The sequence below is a fragment of the Scylla paramamosain genome, chromosome 29 (assembly GCF_035594125.1).
Source record: "Scylla paramamosain isolate STU-SP2022 chromosome 29, ASM3559412v1, whole genome shotgun sequence".
Lineage (NCBI taxonomy): Eukaryota > Metazoa > Arthropoda > Malacostraca > Decapoda > Portunidae > Scylla > Scylla paramamosain.
Genome location: NC_087179.1, coordinates 16,148,224 through 16,171,632, shown reverse-complemented (window position 1 = coordinate 16,171,632; position 23,409 = coordinate 16,148,224). Strand labels below are relative to the sequence as shown.

Sequence of the window (23,409 nt, the reverse complement as noted above, 5' to 3'; positions counted from 1 at the left end):
CGGGGAAAGGTGTTCTTGTCAAAAGGCTCAGTAGTATTCTAAAAGGGTTCCAATAATGTTGCCACCACCACCACTACCTCCACACCATCACGTTGATCTTCATTCCTTCGGGCTTCGTTAATGAAAAACCTGCTGTGTGTAATGGCTTATTCATATAGGTCATAAAGTGGCCGGATATTTCGCCCTGTAGTATCTGAATGGTATATCACAAGTAAGCATAGCGAGGTGGTGGATGACAACGTGGACCTTCGAGTGTCGTCTGTTTGTTGTTAAACAAAACTCGGGCGTGTGAAAAAAAAAAAAAAAAAATCGAAACTTCCGTATTGTGCAACTTTGAAAGAAATTATGACCATGTTTAATAAGATTATTAATCTCTTTTTGTCTGTTATTACGCTTTTCCTTGGAATTTATATGTTGGCAGGCTGTCTAGTTAGCCAGTCATTTCATCCACCTTGCTTAAACCTCAAGAAAAAAAAATCATGGGAAAACTATAATAACACGCAAAACATGGCAAATTATATACTCAATATCAACAACAGGAAGCTCACAAAATCAAATGAGACAACATCACAAATCCTGAAGGAGCACGTTCACAACTTCCCCTTATTTCATATAATTCTCAAATGACGCCCTGAAGACTACTGCTGTAATGACACAATCTAACAGACAAGTTGATATAAGTATTTGACAGCCAGTACACGCAAGTCAACCTTCTTCTGTCCCCGAAACCTGTCTTACTTTTTCAATCCAAAACAAACAGTCTTCTAAAAGTAAGTTAATGGCGTGAGCGTCTTCTCCTGGACTATAAGTCACAGCACGGAGTAAGTTAGAAATAACACAGCACTCAAGGTAATCAGGAGAGTGAATCTAAGTACACAGGACACGCACACAAGAGTCACCAGCGTGTGTGTACATGTGCGTGTGGCGGCGTGGGCTGTCTGTGTGTGTGTTTGTGTGCGTGTGTGTGTGTGTGTGTGCGCCGCCCGGTGTGTGCGAGGGTGTAGTTTTTTTTAGTCAGCCAGCGACCCCAGCTGTGGATATCTTTGCATGTAAGTGTGTGTGATGATGTGATGGTGATGGTAAGGGGTTCAGTTCTCTAGTCTGTCCATTATTTAGGTTCTCCCTCTTGACTGGTGGTACTGTAGTTGGTGGGGCGGCTGTGGTGGTGTGTCTGTGAAATGCTCTCAGTCTGTGTGTTGTTATATATCTGTCTCTGTGTTGCTCTGTGTGTCTGTGTGTTGCTCTTTCACGGCACCACCCTGGCCTTTGTCACGTGCATAAATTTTCGGTTAATCCCATCCCTCAAGTTTCATGAAGAATCTATTTATGGTCAGCTTCAGTTATTTTGAATTAATCTAGGTAGAAAGTTTCATAGCGAGTTCATATATATATATATATATATATATATATATATATATATATATATATATATATATATATATATATATATATATATATTTTGTATTATATTTTGCTAATGGAATGGGGAGGGAACTGTTATTGATAAAGTGGTGTTATATATATTTAAGTTATTTCCCTTTATTTTCATCCCTTTCCCAGTGCACAAGTGTGTGGGAGCAGACAGGAAAGCTGAGTTTTAGGGTGTGGAAAGCATATATTTACTGCCTAACATCTACCTTTTCAAAGCCAAATCTAGCCAAGCATTTTAACCTCCTCGCCGCAACAAGCACATCAAGATCTCGCTGTCTGTAAGAGACAACACTTCACCTCGACAGTCACCAGTGACAGACTGACAAGATGGCGTCAGGCTTCAGAAATAAATAGGTGAACCTGTGGGTGTGAATCATGATAGGTTGGCTGAAGCAGTGACATGACCCACTAATCCCTCATGTAAATAGATATTTGTTTGTTTACATTTTGTGGTGAGAGGGTGATAAAGTTTTCAAAATTCTGCTGTCAATGTTAGTATAGTCCGATGGGTGAAGTTGGAGGTAGAAATGCTCCAAATAGTCCATGCGTCCAATTCCCGAACTCCTTGACTAACTGTTGCCACCATTACAGGAAGCAGCAAGAAATGGTTATGACCAGAGGTCGTGGCAGAGGTATGCGAGGAGGCATGATGCGCCCCATGGGACCCGGCGGCCCCCACTTTGGCCCCAAGATGAAGCAGTTTGTGCCGCGCCTTCCCTTTGACATGGTGCTGTGTGAGTCGGCCTTCCCCAGAGTGAAGGCAGCACCAGATGAGTCAGCGTTCACTCAGGTGAGAGTAGTCGTGGAATGTTACTTTGGCAATATTTATCATGTTTTAGTTTTGATGTATTTATTTGTTCATCTCTAATCAAGGCGGTGAAATTGTGTTTTGTGTTCAGACTGCTGTGATCATTTATATAATCAAGAATTTTTATCATCATCTCTTTATCCAGGCACTCCTAAAGAGAAATGCAGATCTGTCCCCCACAGCAGCAGAGCAAGCAGCAGTTCTGAACCTCGTCACAAAGATCCAGACAGTGATGGACAACCTCATTGTTGATCCAGGGACCTTTGATGCCTGTGTGAGTTGTGGTGCTGGCTGTGTGGCATGGTTCAGGTGGGGAGAAATATTGTGAAATTTGAGCTTCTGAAGACCACAGAAGAGGATTTTACTGATGACCCACTAATCCGTTGTCATTTTACAGCAAATTGAGGAGGTGCGTCAGGTTGGTTCCTACAAGAAGGGCACCATGATGACAGGACACAATGTGGCAGATATTGTTGTCATCCTGAAGACACTGCCCACCAAAGAGGCCGTGGAGGCACTCGGGAAAAAAGTGTGTGATGACCTGCGCATATTGGAGCCTCAGGAAGGTGTGTATTTAGTGGCTGTTGTTGACTTTCCCTCTCTCACTTTCTGCCCTACATTGTCAGATAAGTTTTTATTATTATTATTAGTTGAAAAAGCATCAGGACTTCAGCAACAGACTAATTTTACCTTTGTTTCCTCTCCTCTTAACAGTCCTGGTGCTGACAATGCTACCCAACGATAGAGGCTTTGAAATCAGCAACAGTGAAGCAACCGTTCGCGTCTTGGTCACAACCATCCACCAGAATCTCCGAAAGCTGGACCCAGAACTCCACCTTGACCAGAAGATCCTACAGTCCCACCTGGCAGCCATCAGACACAGGTAGGCTGGATGGATTGATACTCCATCTTTTCCTGAGAAATATTGGTAGCTCTGAATTTGGTCATAACAAGTCATGTGGACTTGGAGCGATTTTTTACTACAGATTATCTTTTACTTTGCAGTCGTTGGTTTGAGGAAAATGCACACCACTCCACCATTAAGGTTCTCATAAGACTATTAAGGGATCTCCGTGGGCGCTTTGAAGGGTTTGAGCCGCTGTCCCCCTGGATGTTGGACCTCCTGGTGAGTAGTCACACTATGGATGCTCACTGTTTCCTCATCCATAGAAATCCTGCTGTTTTTTCTACCAAAACCCTTATTATTATACACGTTACTGTTCAGGCATCTTAGCTGCATGTAATCAAAGAAATCAATGTAATATTGGCAACTATGATATCCCACAGGCCCATTATGCTATCCTGAACAACCCCAGCAGACAAGCTCTCCCCATCAACTCAGCATTCCGTCGTTGTCTCCAGCTGCTTGCTGCAGGGCTCTTCCTGCCTGGGTCAGCAGGTGAGAACACAGGGCTGCTGAGGAAAAATTAATATTTTTTTGTCTGAACATTGTCTAATGAAACTAAATAGAACAGTTTCTTTTTATGCTTTGATACTTATTTGTTTATTCATCTTGATGTAATTCCTGGAGCTTTTTCATGAATATTTAAATAATAACAGCTACAGAAGGTCAAGTGTTCAAATAAGGCAAGAAGTAAATGTTAAGATAGGGGTAGTTGGATCAGCCTTGTGGAGGGATACTCCCAGAGGAAGTGAGCCATTAGAAATAAGGTAGATTGACAGATAAATAGCTACATAATGGCTCACACAGTCTAGTGCAGGCCCCCCCATCAAAACATTAACTCAGACACATTCACAACACAGGCACTCATAAATCTTACACCCATCTACACAGACCACACTAAACTGTAGTTGACAGTTGCACTGAGGGTACCAACGCGATGATAGGCATTTTGTCGGCAGGAATCAGTGATCCATGTGAAGGAGGAAACATCCGAGTTCACACCGCCATGACCCTGGAGCAGCAGGACCTGGTCTGTCTCACAGCCCAGACCCTCCTGCGGGTGCTCTCTCACGGTGGCTACAAACAGATCCTAGGTCTTGAGGGTAACTCCAGTGAGTATACTTCTTACACTTAACACTCACTCAGATTATAGAAGTAGAAAGGTGTTTGTTGATGTTGGCTGAGTGTTTGTGGCTGAGTGGTGATTGGCACTGAGCTTAGTTGTGTGAGATTCAAGTGACCATTGGTCACTAATGTGTTACATAAAGCCTCACATGAAGCATCCTGTGATATGGTTACTGGGTAACCACAGCCAATAATTTTTTTTTTTTTCCCTCCATTATGTTGATGGTGTGTTGCTGCACCCTCAGGTATAGCCAGCGAGATGTCAGTGTGGGACGGTGTGGTGGTGTCTGCACTGGAGAAGGCCTATGAGAAGCCTCCTGAACGGCCGCCACAGGATGATGACACGGACAACATGGATGCAGATGATGACCCAATGGAGACAACTGACAACTGAAGAGGGCATCACTGGTAAGCTGGTGACACTGCCCTTCTTGCAGTTCCTTCCCTCCACTCCCTCATATCTAGTGCCAGGCTTGGAGGTCCACAAGTTACGTCAAAGAGTGTTCAGATTATGGAGCAAACGAGTGTATTATATGGTGTCATTCTGGCAAAGTACATTTAAGTACAAGTAACAGTTTGCATGAACAGTGTTGATCTTGGTGTTCAGTGTTTGTGAGTCCTAATTTTCATAATAAACTTTTACTTTAAGGTTTAAATTAATATTTAATTAGCTAATAATGGCCTCCAGTCTGTCCCCACCACTGGACAAAGGAATCATGTACATGGTGAGTCATTGTCTTAGTGATCATGTTTGGACCACAAAGTCTGTGGGGGTTGGTGACTGAAAGATACATAATCAGCTACAGCATCAAGTCATTGAAGTGTTGTTGCTGAGAGAAAAGCATTAGTTCATGGGTCTCTCTCTCTCTCTCTCTCTCTCTCTCTCTCTCTCTCTCTCTCTCTCTCTCTCTCTCTCTCTCTCTCTCTCTCTCTCTCTCTCTCTCTCCTACAAAAGTGATGCAATTTTCTTCCACTACTGTTCTGAAGCAAGTGACAGTTTAAAACAAGTGAAAGTTTCCCTAAAGTTTGACAGCAGCTTGGATTGCAAGATGTTGGTGTCAGTACAAAGCTTTGCTGTGACACCAAAAGTATTTTGTCTTAAGAGGAATTGTTAAAACATCATCAGTTGTACTAATTACTCTATAACAGCTTTTTAGAAGCTACTTGATTTTACAAAAATATATACAAAAATGGTCTGTTATAGGTTCTGAAGAAATTAAAACATAAGTTTGCATCTTTGCATTCATGTGAATTTTTGATGTTCTTCATAGTTCAGTTTTATATTTATTTACATAAGAGTAAGTATTATTACCATCTTTAGAATTGTTCTTATTGAAGTATCTGTGAATATATGCTGAATACTGTATAATCTTTCATTCTCTTAATATCCTGTGGTGACTGACAGCCTATGTTGACTGACAGCTATGGTCATGATGGGACTTGGTACAACTTCCTCAGGGTTCCCTTGATATGAGTTGCAAAAGATATGTTCCAAAGAGATTTGGGATACTTAGTGGCAGAGAAGGATTTTACACCATTTAAAAAGATAAGGAAATGAGAAATGTGATAGTTTTCTGACCGCAACACAATCAGCATGATGTAAATCAAGCATACCTTTAACTATTACCTTTATGACTCTTGTATTTCATCTCCCTTGAGAACATCAGTCATGAATGGTATCTTCTGTTCATCCCTTTCATAATGCTCCACCAACTACAAGTTCCCTCATCCCCTCATTTACAAGTGAATTTTGCAACACAAAAACAGCATCCAGGATTGCACATGAACATATGGTCAACCATTGTTTTTATTAAGAGCAAATGCAAAATAGAAAAATTCACAATACCAAAATAATGAAATTACAAAAAGAATGAGACATCTACAGAGACTTCTACCATGTCTACAGAAGACAACTACTGCTTGGCACCACTGGCCATTGGTGGGCAGTGGTGCCAACACTTACGAAGGTCTAAAACAAAGGTAAAACGTGCTAACTATTCACGAAATGCAATATTTTGTTTTCTGTAATGCTGAAATATTTAATGTTATCATTTACATCAATTTTATTGCAAACCTGAACACATTTATCATAGAAGTCCTTGTTTTACCACTAAACCTAATTATGCATCATTTGTTTGTGACATACATCCATTGAATTACTGTACACAATTTTTTGAGACATTAAAAATACAGCCAAACATGACATCCGAAGAACAAAGGAAAGAAAACTTGGCAATGCAAACTGACTGTACAAGTGTAAACAACTTTGGTCTATGGACATGATGGAGATGACCACCAGGGGTGAGGGAGACAACATCACACAAGTTCCATGCTACTCAGAGTAATGTTACCAACTACGTAGTGATTTTTAAAAAATCACTAAACATGATACGTTAAGCTATGAAAATAGGGCATAAAAACTTGCATACTGAGGTGGTGCACTGCTCCCTTCCCTGTGGTTGTATCATCTGCCAGGTGGTGGTGGGACATGGATTGTCAAACTAGCCGGTGGGTGGTCTGGCTGAGTGAGGGACTTGGTGCTTCAAAAACAGCGGATAAACAACAACAATGAAATTACAGTATCTATCATTCCACTGAGATTAAACTATATGTACTGTGTAACATGGGCTATTTTGCAGGGAACTAGTATGCAATACCTTTTCTAAACATTTACAGAACTACAGTTTAGGCCTGATGTGTAGGAATTTGAGTGTTAATGTAAAGTAACTGAGTACATTGGACAATGTCCAGCATCCTTACTGTAGGATGAGTAAGTGTGGTCGCTTATGCCACTCACTACTGGTCTCAAGTAGCAAATTCCACACCCTGCTGAGGTACACATGAATCGTATCCTCTGCCTTTCCAATTTGTGGTCTATGCAATGAATTAAATGAGCTGCAAGTGTGATTTCAGCATGAGTTGGGAGTCACCCAAAGAAGTCTGTTGGCCTATACTCTGAATTATAACTGCTGCAGTTCCAGTACACTTTAAATTATGTGCAATACTGGTAGTGTCTTGTTATTCAGTGGGTTTCACTTTTAACCAGCAATATCTCTTCAATTCAGTCCAATGCTGAACAATGTCTTATGGTACTCACATTGCATCAGGGGAGTGATTCTAACCTTTCATGATTATTCAAGTTTCAAAATGTGAACACTAAAAACATCTGTGAGTTATGGTTATGGATAGTTTGAACACATGTTGCAATTCACTGACTGTAAGGACTGGAAGTGTTCATCAAAAGCAACCTTCCTGAGCATCACTGAGGATACCTGACTTGATGTTCTAATGCACTGCTGCAATAGCAAATGCATCAAACCTGATAGTGTACTACAATAGCTGCAGTGCTGGATGTAGCAATTTGAAATAGAGGTGTATTGCTGTACAAACTGGTCTGGTGCACAAACATGGACAAAACTTCTGTTTTCATGATCTTATTTACTAGGCAAAAAACAAAGAGGAGATTAGCTTTACTTCTCATAATACCAGAATATCAACACAAAATACTTGTTTTTCCAGCAAAAGGTCTGCATCAGCACTGGTGCAAAATACTAATACATTGATTGGAGTAATAAACTGAATGTATTTTTATGACTAGAGAAAATTTGAACTTTATATCTTTTAATCACTGTTAAGGAAGACTTTTTCTGTCCATGTTTATGCAGTCCAGTTCCCACAGCTCAAAGTACTACTCATAAAAGTTCTACATCATGGTTCACTGACAAAATATAAACAACCTGAAAACATTAATACTGTAAAATCACAACAATCAAAGTTATAAAAGTGAGAAGTGTGTAACAAATCAACAATGAAGGGGTGTTGTACCTGACTTGTACCTGTGCAAGCCAAATCCCTCACTCTGCTGGGCAGATTCACCAGCACCCAGCTTAGAGGAGTTTCTGGAGTTGCGACATAAAAATACACTTGACCACTGTTACTATTAAAAAAGGAATCAGTAACTCTTAAAATACACTCAGACATTATTACCTTTCGGGTGAGCATTAGCAATTCTATAAAAATTTATTTAGACAAAGCACTGAACTTGCTCATATTTTGCCTTGCTTTTGATTTAATACAATAGTTTTTCAACGGAAATTTACTAACAAACTTGATAAACTTAATTTTAATCAACAAAGATTTTCAATAAATTCACTCGGCAACACAAATTTCTTGTTTGACTTAAGTACTCAGCTAGACACAAACTGCTGATACAGTACAACTTGTACTTTGAACAGAAATTACATAAATGATACTTTCACAGAAAGCATCAGTTTTGCAACTAAGTTCATTATAACAAGATAAGAATGACACTCAAGCAAGTAAGCATGAAAGTTACTGTGGAAGTAACCCAGCATGGCCTGCAGGTGTGAGCAGTGAGCCAGCAGGTGCGGCAGTCCCTGCTGGGCACACACTCCACCACGGGAGTGTGGCACACAGTGCTGCCACTGAGGTAAAGTTATCTTCAGTATTATTTCATAGTAAGTTTACACAACAATGAAATAAGCAGACAATAATCTAAAATTAATTTCCAAAGACTAGTGTTAGAATACTTCCCACTGACTAAAATAAACAAAAGGAAGGAAGTCACTAAACTGCTTTGAGTGTAAAAGAACAGCAAGTGAAGCTATTCAAGTAAATAGCTCTAATGCAAAATTACAATTATGAAAACTCTTAGATGACAAGATCTAGCCTAGTGTAGTCCGAGACCACAAGTATGGGTGAGTGTGGAGCATCAGCATGCTGAAGTGAGAGTGCTGGTGCACACAACACACTGCCGGGGATGCAGTCACAAGGATTAGCAACACAGTATACTTCCATATATTAATTAGTAAGTCATTCAACACTACAATAGATATCAAACACCAGTGCATCCACTGTTCCCAGTTTAGTTTCACAACAAATGTCTATAGTATTAACTGAAAAATAGCTGTACTTATACACAGCAACACAATTGGGGATGCTGCCAGAGGGAGTGAGGCATCACAAAGACAGCCATGTGTACTAATGCTTCATTAAGAGAACATGTTTGGTGACAGTTTTCTTTCTTCTTTTCTCTCTCTCCTTTTCCTCTGTATTTTCAATTTCTACACTGCATGACATCTTGTCTTGGCTAGTCTCTCATCAAGGGAAACTTCAGCCTAACACACAAATACTTGGGAAATATAGTATTTGCTACTGGTGTTGAAAGGTTAAATTATGTGACTGTTTTAGATTAATTATGCATTGAGTAATATTTAAACAATAGGCAAGTTCAATTTTCAGGCATACCAAAATCTCCATGGTTGCCGACTACATGGGAGTTTACTGTACTTGTTTTGCAGTTCAGTGTGTCAGTCAGTTTGTACTTGGAGTATAGGTCAGGGTGAATCAGCAGATTGAAGCAAGGTATGTCAGCCACAGAGCTGCAGTACAGGTGATCACTTTACCAGACCAACACAAATGATGAAACATAGGCGGCGTTACACCAGGCAAATTATTCCCAACATGTTGGCCATTTTTCAATGGTGATATTGCAAACCCAACAAGATTAGCATCACAAAGGGGCTAGACTATTGTGTTAACACCTTGTTGTTCCAACACCTACAAACCCCAAGCCAGCATCTCTTTAGCTACATGAATGAATCACAAGGATACTGAGGTACTGAGAGATTGTGCTGCTGGACTGCACATAATGAAAGTGCAGAAGTGCCAGAAGAGGCAGTGGGTGTGTCCATGGTCAGCATGGAGGCTGTCTTCTCTCCACTGGCTCTTCTTTGCCAGTTTTCTTGAATAACTCGTGGTGGTGATCCTATAGTATAATATGATGCCTCACTAGCTCAATTAATTTGTGCTGAGCTTGCGCACTCCAGCAAAACTTAGCTTGTTTTGCCCAACAGCCAACAAAAATGGCCAATGTATTGGGAGAAATTTGCTCTGTGTGACACCACCTTTAGGCTGGAGAACTGAAATGTGATATATTTGTTCCATCTCCATCAATGAGTAATGAGGTGTTACTATGATTACATCATCAACATTCGTATGTGGCTCTTCATTGCTCTGTTGTCCACGTCTTTCTCAATTCACCTTGGTAGAATCAAACTGGCTCTCAGTATTTTCTCTGCTTATTATTTCCAATTCTTACCATGATTTTATATTGGCTTTTACCAAAAGAAAACTAATAATATCCAACTCACTGCATTTAAAAAAAAAATTCATTACCACATGCCTTCAGATCTACATATTAATTCTTCAAAATTTCAAAATTAAAGGCAGTATAAATAAATTATATAAAAAAATTGTTTTAATGCTTATGTTACTGTTTTCTCTGTGTTTCCTAACCTGAACTACACTAACTCTCTTCCCGTAATATACAAAATCATGTAAGTTAATAATCATGGTCTGGTAAAGTGTAGCTGCACTGCTCTGCTCTGCAAGACTGACATGTGTAGGTAGGGTAAGATAATACAACATGTTACCCAGTCAGGTATGGGGTCCCTCTGAATCTACAGCAACAAAATAAGACTTAGCCACAATGCAAAAGCTTGTAGTCAGTTCTAATGCCCCAGCCCTTGTCAATTCTCACGACACTCACCCAAAACACAACTCACGGTCACATTAAAATTATAGTTTGAACTTGAAACATGACTGAACTTCAAAACCTTATGGTCTTAAAGAATCACAAGCATGGTGACCTCACAAAAGAAAAGATCTGACTCAGATCAGAAAGAAGGTTCATGTAACACCATATAGACATGATATGGACATAACAGAACATGACACTAAAACTACCATTATTATGTCTCCAATATGAAACTGTGCCTCTAAGCTGGTATAGTCTATTACTATTGCTGACTGATTGAGGTAGGTGGATTCAACAACATGGCATGGAATCATTTGGTCAATGGTTGAGCAATGTGGGTCCACAAAGCCTCTACAGAAGGGACCAGAAGGCCAGCAATCCTGACTCGCCCTCACCGGAATTGGACCTACAACAGTGACCGCCAGGAACAAAGGTGCGGTGATCTGAGCATCGGCTGTGAGTCACATGACCGACCTTGTCAAACACTGTCCATCACTGGTCTTGCTGGTCCCTTCAAGACTGGCTGGCTGCTTTATGTTGCTGAAGTTGCAATAAATAGTATTTACAGTAACTAACATGTTACTTTTTAGAAAATAGTCTAGTAAATAATTAAAGGTACAATACTAAAGTATTATTTGACCAACAAATGAGCTTACTTAAATCTATGAAATATGAATTAACTATGCTCTCACGGAAAGATAAAACTACTCAAGGTTTGGGCAATCGTGACCCACCTGGTGTGTTACAATGCTGTCTCAGTGATGTGCCCATGCACCATCACTTGCCAGAGTATGACCTATCAAAGTTCACAAAGCATGGAAATATGATATTAAAAATCAATGAATTCTGAAAAAAGATGACAGCTTCCTATAACATTTTTAGAACTCCAAAAGTTGAGTAGTTTACACTCTTCTCGGCAGCAGTGTATCCCCAGCCAGAGCAGCAGGCAGCCAGTCTTCTGTTACTTAGGCTACAAAGAGCATGTATATTACCATTCAAAATTCTTGGATCTACAACATGAACAAGCTCTGCTTAGCAGCAGTTGGTTCTGTTGAGAGGATGACTGGAAATACTTCATGTACACACAAACATTATTGACACTTTGCAGATTCCCTGTACAAAAAAATAATGCATTGCTTACAGTGAGAGAAGAGTTACATGGGGAAATTTACAAGAGTAAGTTGTTCAACATGGGGCAGACCCCTACCTCACTGAAATCATTACTGTAACAACTACAAAACTGCTGCTCTTTACTGCTTAGTCACTATGAGTTATGTTTGCAAAAGTAATCATAATCTTCCAAAGGAAAACTTAAATTATTTGCTGCATAATAATGATACTACTGCTCCAAAATACACCTCAGTACAATAAACACAAAAAACTAATTTTGTTGTCAAAGAGAAAAGAATGGTAACCAACACCTCTTGGGGGAAGTTGTTGTGGGACTGCCTGATTTACTCCTGGATGAGTGGCATGGCAGGCAGAGGCTGGGGGTCTGCTGGCAATACTGAGTGATATGGCATATTTGATTACTACTTACAAACAAACAAGGGAGGTCCACTTTACCTGAGGCCTCTTTTTTGACAAATCTTTCTATTAAGTTAAGTAAGAGACATTAAATCACAAGTATTAACTACATGAACTATGTAGCCTTTTGCTGCACTCATGTACTCAAAAGCTGTGAGCAAGAAGGAAACATTGCCTCTGAACTTAAGACTGAAAGAGGCAGGCTGGCAGTGAACCTCCCCCTGCAGGCGTCAACACACCCAAACACAGTCCTCAACAGACTTTGTCAGGCTTTGAACTTTCAGACACCTTTTGTACCTAAATTTAAACACACAATAAGGGCCAATTATCCAATTTAAACTTATTACTAACAAAGTTAAGCAGAAAGTCTACAATCACTAACTACTATTACAGCTACAGCCACGGAGGAGAACATAGAAAAGTTGAAGGGCAAACAAGGTACATGTGGTCCTGTCTATGAGCAAAGACAGTGGTTGGAATAAGTGCATCCAACCAGAAACACTTGGCCGGTTATGAAGTGGCTGTTAGCATTCCTACAAAATATAATTAAGTACTCTGAATAAGCACTGTAAAATTCCAACCACAACTGACAGAGGCTGACTATGGTGAGTGGATTGGTGGAGGGGTCTGTCACTACTTAAAACACTGAACATGTAGCCTCATAACATAGCTAAGTGGCAAGACCCCTCTCCTCTCCACCCTTGGTAAGGTAAGGGCACAACAAAACTCCTGATATGGGTCCACTGGAATGAGTTACTATGGAAATTTTTGAGGTAAAGTGGTTTGTCAGGCACTTGGTGGGACTCAGGGTGAGCAAGACTAGGAGGAACAATACACGGATGCTGCTGAGGGGCTGCTGATGCACGGCCACGCACACTGACATACCAACAAAATACCAAGTAACGAGTCTGCATCAGCAACCTATGGAATGTATACAAATCTATGACTATTATTAGTTAATTGCTAATGGGAAGCAATAACATGTAGCAGTACCAGGCACCAGGAACACTAATAGTCCTGTGGTGAGGCAGCTGCCATAATGGTTGCCTTTGTCTCTTGTCTGCAAGACAAATTATTTCTCAAGAGAACTCTGAGAGGTATAGACAAAATCTCTGCATGATGAAGACCTTGAAAATAGGTCTTCACTTAGGAGTAATAAGAGCACAAGTCAAAGCAGCATGAGCAAGAGGTTATATCATACACTGTAGCTAGCCCACCCTGAGCAGGTCAGACCCTCGGTGACCTCCACTCACCCCTCCTCAATAGCTGCCTAGGGTGTTGCATAAAACAGTCTTATTCAACAACTTGTAGGCTAATACTAGCCTGTACAAGCTGACTGACTGACTGTACAAAGTATATACAAGCAATGCTGCAGGTAAATCTCCAGCATTACCAGATGCTTAGTGTGCATGTGTGGCTGGGTGAGGGAAGGGCAGCGAGGGACTGTTGGTTGGTGGCACAACTGAGGTAGTGTTTGGTTCCTGTGTGGCAGTTGAGGTGCCTGTGGTACTTGAGTGAGACACAACAATGGCAGTCAATCCTTCAACATGACCTTGTGCTGATGGACTTCCTACAGTAAGGCTCCTAAGGTCCTACTCAGCCAAGACATGTTTCCTGGGAAATGTCGACCACCACCCACCACACCATGATGGTGTATCAGTGGGCAGCTCTGTGATCCCATGGTTGCCTGCCTGGTAGTCTGCCCTCAGCTACCACAGGCTAGTAATGCACTCTCCAGAAAATTAGTGTTGCTATGGAAATGCTGAGAAAATACTGGTAAGTGGCTGTGCACATTTGGCAGTGACAGTTGTGATGAGCCTTAATCCTAAGATACATTAATGTTCCTTGATGCCAACCCTGTGGCACTATGTACCCTGAAGAGCCAGAAGGTTCACTCCACAGACATGGCCTTGTACAAGAGTCAGGAAGAACACACAAAACTTAAATTTCAGAAGCAAACACATTACATAATCACTTTAGCTGTCTGTCTTATCTTATGTGACAACTGATCAGATCAAACCATAATTCTGCGGTCAATCATATTTCCAATGACAATGGGAATGTTAAATGGAAGAAAGTCTTTGATAACGAGCCTAAACATGAGTCAGGGTCACTGACACCTCCATATTAACAGATGAATGGACAGCAACCCTCCTGACCTGAAACAACAATATTGTGGTAATACCTTGTAGACAAATGGGATGAGGCCCCTTGATCCTGTGTGTTTCTGAGCTGAACTCCTTTCTCCCACCTTACAAAGACTCTGTTATCCTGGCTCCTCTTCCTCATCACTGGAATCACTTTTCTCCCTCTCCTCTTCCTCCTCACCTGGAACCAACAAACCCCGGTGGGAAGGCCCTGGCTGCAGTTCCCCTGAGGTGGTAATGGGCAAGTGTCCTCCAAATGACTTGCACTGAAGATTAACTGACATGCCAATCTTGTCCTCTGCAAGTTCTGAAAACTGGGCCTAAGGGTAGACAAGAAGGGAGAATGTTAGTATGATAGAATGCAACACAAGCAGTGCAATTATTTAATTGTCCTCACACAAACACCCACTGAGCCTCATCCCTCCCTGCCATGCCCAGGAAACAGGTGGTGGTGGAGTACCTGTGGCTTGCGGTCATTGGTGGTCATGTAGCACACCCCCATGGTGCGGGTGGTATGCAGCCAGTACAGGTCACTCACGGCAGACTGGGGGTCATAGCGCAGGATCAGCGCTCCAGCCATTCTGGGGTGAACGCCCTCCAAAAAATCACTCTCTGAAATGTAAAAAATTATAATTATTGGTCATATTTCTATCCATGTAAATTCTATCTACATGAATTCCTCACATAATAAATTCCACCAACCTAACCTAACCCACTTCATTATGGTGACAATTACTTGGAGGGAAGTGTGGGAGGAATGTTCATGGAATAACTTTATGAGGAAACTCATGGTAAACCCATGGTGATACATCCTCACATCAACCACATCAAGTCAAGCATGGAAGTTTGAAAATCATTAATTTTTCCCTTGTAAGTTGACTAGCTTTTACAGTTACTATGTTTTTATGGTCTTCACATCCCTCATAGTCCACAGAACCCATATCAATATCATGCATAACCTAATGATATACTCTGACTCCACCACATGCCAGACAACAGGAGGAATGGGGAAGAGAACACCTGGAACAAAAACAGTAAGAACATAAACACACAGAACTACTGGCTTTATAATTACAACAGCAGGAATGAATAAATGACAACATACTCACCTAGGAAATGGGTAGTGACAGCATGGGTGATGTTGCTGCCCAGCTCTGGTGAGATGGCAGCGCGGGCACACAGGCGTGCAAACATGGTGCGGATGAGGTGTTCCCCGCAGCCCGTGGTGCTTACCCCTATGCTGACACCACTGCCTGGCACAAATACTCTGCTTGAGTTACTGGCTCACGAAAGGAAATAACTCTGTGTGCAATTACCAATACTTCCCTTAAAGGTTCATCCTAAAGTTAATATGGTGGTCTGGAGATCTTAAATTCAGAAGAAAATAGAGAAGCAAAGAATTCTCAGAGAAACATTACACAATAATTCCAGGAACATAATTAAAATTCTATTAGTTCAAAATTACTAAAAGATCTTAAAGTTTCTGAACACAATTTCATACTCCTCTTCTTCCAAACAAGGGGAGTGACACCTTGCAAAAAAAAAAAAAAAAAAAAAAAAAAAAAAAACTATAAGCAGCTAAAATTTTTTAAATGTGAGGATCACATCATGAGTATAAACTTTTATATGACCTGCAATTACAACATACATACATACATAAATACACATACATGAACCAAGGCTACCTCCACCAAAAAAGGGAAATAGCAAGACAAGGCACACACTTTCACATTCACACCACTCTCTTAGCTCCTTGGCCCCTGACAGAGAAAAAAAGTACTCCTGCCTTCACTTTACAATGATGAGCTGCACACTGGATGTTTAGTCCAGAATAAAACTCCTTCACAGCAAGTATCCTCCCCTACCACACCTGAATGTCTCACACTTGTGTAACACTATCAATGTCGCAGAGTTGCATCTTTCCTCATGCACTCACAACTGCTCTCCATTCTACTAAGTTCCAGTGCCAGTCCTCTTCCCTTTAAGGCCTTCTTCACACTACCTATCCATCCCTTACATGGCCTGCCTTGCAAATTCACACATCTCACGCTTGATCTTACTATCTTCTTCACCAGCTTACCATCCTCCATTCTCTCAACATGTCCGAACCATCTCGGCACACACTGCTCTGCCAGTCCTGCCGTGTCTCACAACACACATTCTCCTTCTCACTTCATTTCTACTCTGTACATCCAAGTTACTCTACACATGCTTCTTAGACATATTACCTCCATTACAATCTTTTCTTGTCTGCCACTCCCATACTCCAAGTCTCAGCACTGTACAGTGCAATAGCCACTACTATCATACAATATTCTCTTTACATTTAATTCATGTGCCCTATTCTCAAACAGTCTATTCATATCTCCTAACACTTTTCCTGCTTCCTTCACCCTAGCTCTAACCTCTGGAAAGATTTTAAAATTTACACAAAAATCTGCAATATCCCTAAAATATTTCTACTTGCACATTGTCTTCACTCATATTCATCCTCCTACACTGAAAATTATCTAACCTTCTTATAATGAAGATAAGCAACAGCCTGTGAGGAGCACCTACCATCGCAGTTGTTCTCAGCCCAGCAGCCACAACCATACACCGCCGCCTGACCCACTCGCCCCGTGTGCTTCAGCAGCAGTCCTCCGCTGGACACCGCGCTCGCCACATAGCCCGAGCTGTCCACACACACCGCTCCCACTGTGTCCAACAAACCACCCTGCAAATATGGAATAATACAAGCACCTCACATTAACTTCCACGCTGAAAAAACCTGTAAAGTGCTCAACTCTAGGAAGGGAACAAAAGCTGCAGTTTATGAGTTCAATTAAGAAGAAAAGAAAGTTAGTAAGAAACACTAATGCCCTAAAAAGCTGTCTATCAATATCAAAGACACTGGTGTCCATCTGTTTAATGAAGAAAAATGGAGAAAAAAAAAAAACAGTAAACACTGCCATTTCAAGGTAAGAACAAGACATCTATTAATATCAAGCTTAGTTTTCACACTCTTGTCTGACTATAGCAAAATATTTGTCTCATATTCACTTTAAATTGAGAAAAACCTAAAACAAGGACTTCACATTCACATTACACTTAAGTTTCCAGCAACAATTTCACAACTGAAACATGTCTTGCTACTCTCACTCTTAGTTCTTCTGAATATCTAGATGCAAAGACTTTCTTCTCATAGTAGCACAAATTAAAAGTTTTTCCCCACTAACCTGCATTTCCTCTTCCTCTTCTGGCAGTGCATATCTCCTCCTCTTGGTTCCTCCCTCCTCTAGCCTCTGTATGTTCCTTCTGCTCTCCTCATGGATGCGCCGAGACCGATCTGGAAACAGTCAGTGCCATCACCTTGAAATTCTTCTACATTCATATTCTGAACCAATAATCATCTAAATATCCCTGCAAACAACTGTCTTCCTACTTTTTCCATTGCACTACTCAAATAATTTCCTCACTGCCTTTCCATCCCATCAAGAACAGGCTACAAAACAATTTATATTTAATCTCTAAATTTTTACACTGGCACTTGTTTTCAATAGAAAAATATGTACACAATCAGTCAAAGAGCAATCAGTTTTTTTAACTATGGCAGGTCATTAAGGAATTCATGAATGATTGATTTTAAAAGTGGCACAACAATGGAATCATGTGGTCATGTGAAGCCACACCATTAAGAGAGCAGCATGCCACATAACTCATGTTTAACCTACCACTGTGCTAAGTGAGTGGCAGAGCACATTGCAATGCATTATGGATCTGTTAAATGCAAAGAAAATTGATCCAAGGCATGAATGAAAAGTAGGAGCTGTCATATTGATGAGTAATTTTCTTTACATTTAAGGGAGGGTGGTCAAAGGACACGAAAACAATAGTATCAATGATAAAATCTTAAAATCCCCACCTATTTGCCATTCTTATAAAAAAAATAATATAAAAGTATCTAACAAAAAGTTCAATTTCCATGAACTCCACTCACCCGCCACCAGCTCCTCGGGCTGACACGTCTCCACGTTGTTTGAGGCAGCCCACATCTGTGCCCCAGGCCCCGCCAGGAAGCTGTTCAGCCAGGGAGACAAGTGTTATATATTGACATGTGTAACAATGTAATCCCTTATGACACACATGATGTGGTACCACCACCTTGTTTCTAGGAATACAGACACAAGCTACTTAACAATTGTGTACAAAGGACAAAATAAAAATCACTGTGTAATGAGTAAACATTAAAAACCACACTGGCAACTCTGATAAACAAAAACATCAAATATCTGTGGTGGATGAACCATAAACACTGGAGGGAAGACTAATTTATTTTGGAACAATTTTTTCTGAGTCAAAGAGCTGTCCCCTCACTAACTAAACACACACCTTGGGGGGACAAGACCACCAGGGAGAGGCTGAGACTGGGCATCCAGGATCTGCCGCGCCAACAACACTGGATTCCTCACACCCGGCACTGCCCCCACCGCTCCATGCCGCAGGGTGTGTCCGTCCATCACACTGGCATCACACTCCACGCCGCCTGCAACAGTACACACACACACACACACATTCATGTGTACTTCAACAAAAATGCCACACTAACACTGCTTGCAGAATAAAACTGAAAAGCACACACGATAATCACTTATCACATCAGTTACATCTATGCAGGACATCAAAGTGAAACCAATAACCATTCATCTCTGAGCCATGCCACACACTCTCACCTTCAGCTGTCAGGGAGGATCCAAACCCAGCATTGGTGCGCGGTGAGTCCTCCAAGACCTGTGTAGCGGTGCACACCGCATCCACTGCATTCCCTCCCCCTCGCAGGACTTCCATAGCCTGTACAGTACATCCAGTGGTGTTACACGTGCTCTAGATGACTTATACAAACATAATTGGTGAAAATAATATCCTGGTGAATGAACTTATTCCATAATCTGTGCATAGTCATACAGTTTTGTGGGCTGTTCTCATGACACTAAGGCTGTTCTGTATATAGACAAGTTGCACTGTAAGAAAAAAGATTACCTATGTCTATTCCCATACAGGGATGTATAATCCCTCTTTAGATGGATTTTCCTATAATTTATACAAGTAAATTCTTTGGATGGATTTTTCATAATGTATATTTTATTAGATGAATAACCACAAATATTTAATATATATAACAGGCAAGAATAAGAATACATTACCTGATTACATGCATTCTTCATTAATTTTTTATATTCTCCTTTGAGGGAAGAGGAGTGACTTCCAGCTCCTGAGGAAACATACACACAATATTAACACTGATGTCCAAGTCAAGATATTCACATTTTACGAAAGTATAGCAAAGTGCAAACATTATTACAAGACTATTGAGATTATTGATAAGCTGCTTATTCATCTTCTGCCATAACTGCAATTGAAGAGATGTACGTGTCATTCTATATGTAATTCTGTGCCATGCTTCACTAATACCTTTAAGAATTATATCTCTAAATCTAGAACAAATCATATTTTTGTTTCTCCCATCTTCTAATCCCTTAAGTAAATGAGTGAGTTAGTGCTGATATCAGATCATAAAGTGCTCACTTGAGTTAAACCTCTCACACAAGAAAAGTTCTGAGCTACAAGATTGTGAACATTTTTTCCTTTCATATCTATTTTTGAGGGAAAAAATTTGTGAAATTACTTTTTAGAGAATTTTTATGTGATCATCACAAAGATAATTTTCTTGTGAATCTTGTGATTTATGACATGTGCCTATTTATGAGTTTCAAAGGAAAGAAAACTGCTTCTAAATAAAAGTTTCACAAAGTGCATGGAGAGGCCACAAATGCCGGCAACAGAAGAGGTACTGGTAAGAAAATATATGAAACTTACTGGTACGTGAGAGGGTTAAGAGTGCCACCTCTCACCAAAAAACTTATGTGATCCAAGATCAAACCTGGAACCTTTTTGGCCACACGCTGAGCACTGTACCAAAGAGCCTCTCAGCCCTTATATCCTAAGTGCTCTTCAAGGCATCTTTGTATGAAAGAAGACATAGTGAGGCATTTTATCTTATTTATCCATCCACTGTCTACAAACATATAAAGAAATGGGAGGGAGAGGATGAACCTAACATCATATGGAGGATAACATAATGGCACAACTCTCCTTGTCAGATGACATGTTCACCAATCACTGTGCGGCACATCCAACAAAAAACATGACACATGCCTGCCTGTGTTTTCTGATTTCATCATAATTATTTCTTTGGTCTTCTGAAGTGAAAGAATTGTTTGGTGAAAGACAGCTAGGATCTCGCCACAACACTTATCCAGTATGCGAAAAAGCATGCAGTTTAAATCCAGCAGTCTCACGTACCCTGCACACAGCCCATGGGCTCCAGTGGCTAAGGTGCATCCTTATCCTGTCAACCGGACTGCAGGTTCAAACTGGACAAACATGACACACAATATGGGTCCACAGATCTTATCTCCAGAAACACTACAAAGTGCATCACTCAGCACTGGTGTAGCCAATGCATCACACACCTGCTCTTCACAGTGATTTTAGAAAAGACTGCTAAGCCTCAAAATTCACATCATCCAAACTCAGTCAGTAAAACTTTGTGTTAATCTGTCTTGTTATAAATACCTGCCCTCTACATCCGATGTTTGGCCACACTTACTACCTACCCAAAATGTATTACTCTGGCATGGCAATACATGCTCTTGAGTTTGTTGTTAATCAAATTGTAACTACACACTTTTTGACAGTCAAAATAACATAAGACATCCCAAAAAGTGAGGGGTGGTGCAACCACCTCACCCCAAGCAAGGCATGGCAACCCTTGGTTTCCAAACAAGAGCCTGTGTTTTTTAAATTATCCACAATCCCTAATAATAAATACAATTTTTTGGGCAATCATGACACTTCAAGAAGCCCAACACAGCAGGGGGCACTGATGCCAAGCCAGGGGATGGAGCAACTACAACACCTGCACTCCACAAATTTACAACCAAGGTTGGGGTGACTTACTTATCATAAACTCATACTGGCAGGGTCACCAAAACACCAATGAGGGCACGGGAGGGAGCAATCAAGCCTCACACTCACCTTACGCTGGACCCTAAGCCTAGGAGTGAGACAGGCAGGCAGAGTGGCTCAGGTCCATAGCCCTCAGAGCAGCATCCCGGAGACCTGCAGCCTGCACCATCCCCCAACACTGAGACAGATCACCCACGACACACATAATAAAGGCACAAGCTATGGGGTTTTCTTATACGGGATAAAACAAGCCCTTAGCGGGAGCGAGGGGGCCATGCGAGCCCGGGGCAGCACCCGCCAAATGCCCCAGGCTCGAATGTCCCCCTGGGCGCCCCTAAAGGCCTTTTCCGGGGGTCAACACTCACCTACATGCACCGCCACCACCCCAGACATGACTGGTCAACTACGCCGCGAGCTGTAACATGAGGTAGATGAAGATGGGAAGAGAAAAGATGAGGAGGACGCACAGCGATTTTTGTTTACATCGCGCTTCGTAAACAGAAGACGGTCGGCAGCGTGGGTCTCAGAGCATGGTGGTGGTGGAGCGTGCACTGCCTCGCCGCCCTCACTGCCCCCGCCAGCCACACCACCACATGCTACCCGCTACTTGGTCGATTTCGTGAGGTTTTAGGCGGCCTTCCGTTTGGTTTTGGTGTGTATGTGTGTATGTGTGTGGAGGAGGAGAGGAGCGTAGGGGCGGCCTACGGAGCAGTGCCCGGCCTAGCTAGCACTGCCACCATTGATCCCAAACTTGCTCGCATTAACCAGCATCCATCACCTGGCCGGCCCCTCGCGCTCTACCACCTCGCCGCGACAAGATTCTCTCACGATTGGTACATGCAACTGATAAAAATCGTAGGTCGTATGCAATGAAGGTAATAAAAACGCAAATTATGAGCTCTTAAAATGTCTTGCAACGATATACTGGCCGCATGCCACTAATTCCACAGCGATTAATATCATCTTTGAACTTGTTTGCGGTTGAATCAAAACATGATACATGATTTCCACTAACATATTTAATATCCATCAAAATGTAGTACAGCTCACAGACAGCTGTCAGACCGCAGACCTAATGAGCTGTGGGCTCACAGGAAACTTGGGTTCATTATTTTACCGAGACGTGTACCTGAGCACATGAGGTGCAGCTAACAGAGCTCGGCCGCCGCTCACATTCTTATCTCGTGGCTCGTAAATATACGCCGGCGTGGGAGGGGCGGCTGGGCCTCCACCCGGCCGGCTCAAAATGCTGTATCGATTTCTGGACACCTTTTACCTGGCTTTCCGAATTAGTACACACACACACACACACACACACACACACATTAGGTATGATATATATATATATATATATATATATATATATATATATATATATATATATATATATATATATATATATATATATATATATATATATATACACACACAGTACATATATTTACCCGATCACAGATTGACATATAGCACAATACAATTAGTCATCCTATTTCCCCCAAGTGAAGTATCATGAAGGTGAGCTACGCAACGCGTGTGCCCCTTTGAGTCATTTCCTGTGAGTCGCCACTGTATTACACGCCCGTGAGTACACTTCCCGCGCCGCCGCCACGCCACGCCTTCTCGTCGTCGCCGTCACCGCACCAGCCATTCGTCAAACACTCAGCTTAATAGAGAGAGAGAGAGAGAGAGAGAGAGAGAGAGAGAGAGAGAGAGAGAGAGAGAGAGAATGTCAACATGTTTCTTTGGCTACCTGAGCCGCCTGTAGGGCCGCCCTCCCTTCCCATACATTCTCATCCTCCGCCCCCGGTTGTGGGTGGGCGGCGGGCGGCACTGCTGACGGTGACTGATGGGGGACGTGGCCACAACATGGCATCGCCTCGCTTGTCTCCGCGCCGTTATA

At 41.6% G+C, this 23,409-nt stretch overlaps 2 protein-coding genes across 15 annotated transcripts; one reads left to right on the top strand and one right to left on the bottom strand.

Moving 5' to 3' along the window:
• The first annotated feature begins 761 nt into the window (after positions 1-761).
• LOC135115756 (interleukin enhancer-binding factor 2-like) lies at positions 762-5,208 on the top strand. Of its 13 annotated transcripts, none has more exons than XM_064032730.1 (10): positions 802-821; positions 1,561-1,851; positions 2,023-2,221; positions 2,385-2,513; positions 2,637-2,805; positions 2,954-3,122; positions 3,245-3,365; positions 3,527-3,638; positions 4,088-4,255; positions 4,514-5,208. In XM_064032730.1, coding segments are annotated over exons 2-10 (1,218 nt in total). In that variant the 5' UTR covers positions 802-821; positions 1,561-1,849; the 3' UTR covers positions 4,663-5,208. The 13 variants fall into 13 exon arrangements, with proteins under 13 accessions (XP_063888807.1, XP_063888811.1, XP_063888800.1 ...); XM_064032729.1 differs by lacking the exon at positions 802-821 and adding an exon at positions 832-849; XM_064032738.1 differs by lacking the exon at positions 802-821 and adding an exon at positions 889-1,049 and having other exon boundaries at positions 1,561-1,785; positions 4,103-4,255.
• On the bottom strand, positions 5,124-22,627 carry LOC135115758 (threonine aspartase 1-like). Of its 2 annotated transcripts, none has more exons than XM_064032742.1 (10): positions 21,875-22,627; positions 19,685-19,752; positions 19,214-19,331; positions 18,873-19,026; positions 18,481-18,560; positions 17,720-17,829; positions 17,061-17,217; positions 15,611-15,754; positions 14,962-15,113; positions 5,124-14,821 (listed from the first exon to the last, which is right to left on the bottom strand). In XM_064032742.1, the coding sequence occupies exons 1-10, from the start codon at positions 21,900-21,902 to the stop codon at positions 14,621-14,623; spliced, it is 1,212 nt and encodes a 403-aa protein (XP_063888812.1). In that variant the 5' UTR covers positions 21,903-22,627; the 3' UTR covers positions 5,124-14,620. The 2 variants fall into 2 exon arrangements, with proteins under 2 accessions (XP_063888812.1, XP_063888813.1); XM_064032743.1 differs by lacking the exon at positions 21,875-22,627 and adding an exon at positions 21,579-21,823.
• Positions 22,628-23,409: the final 782 nt, after the last annotated feature.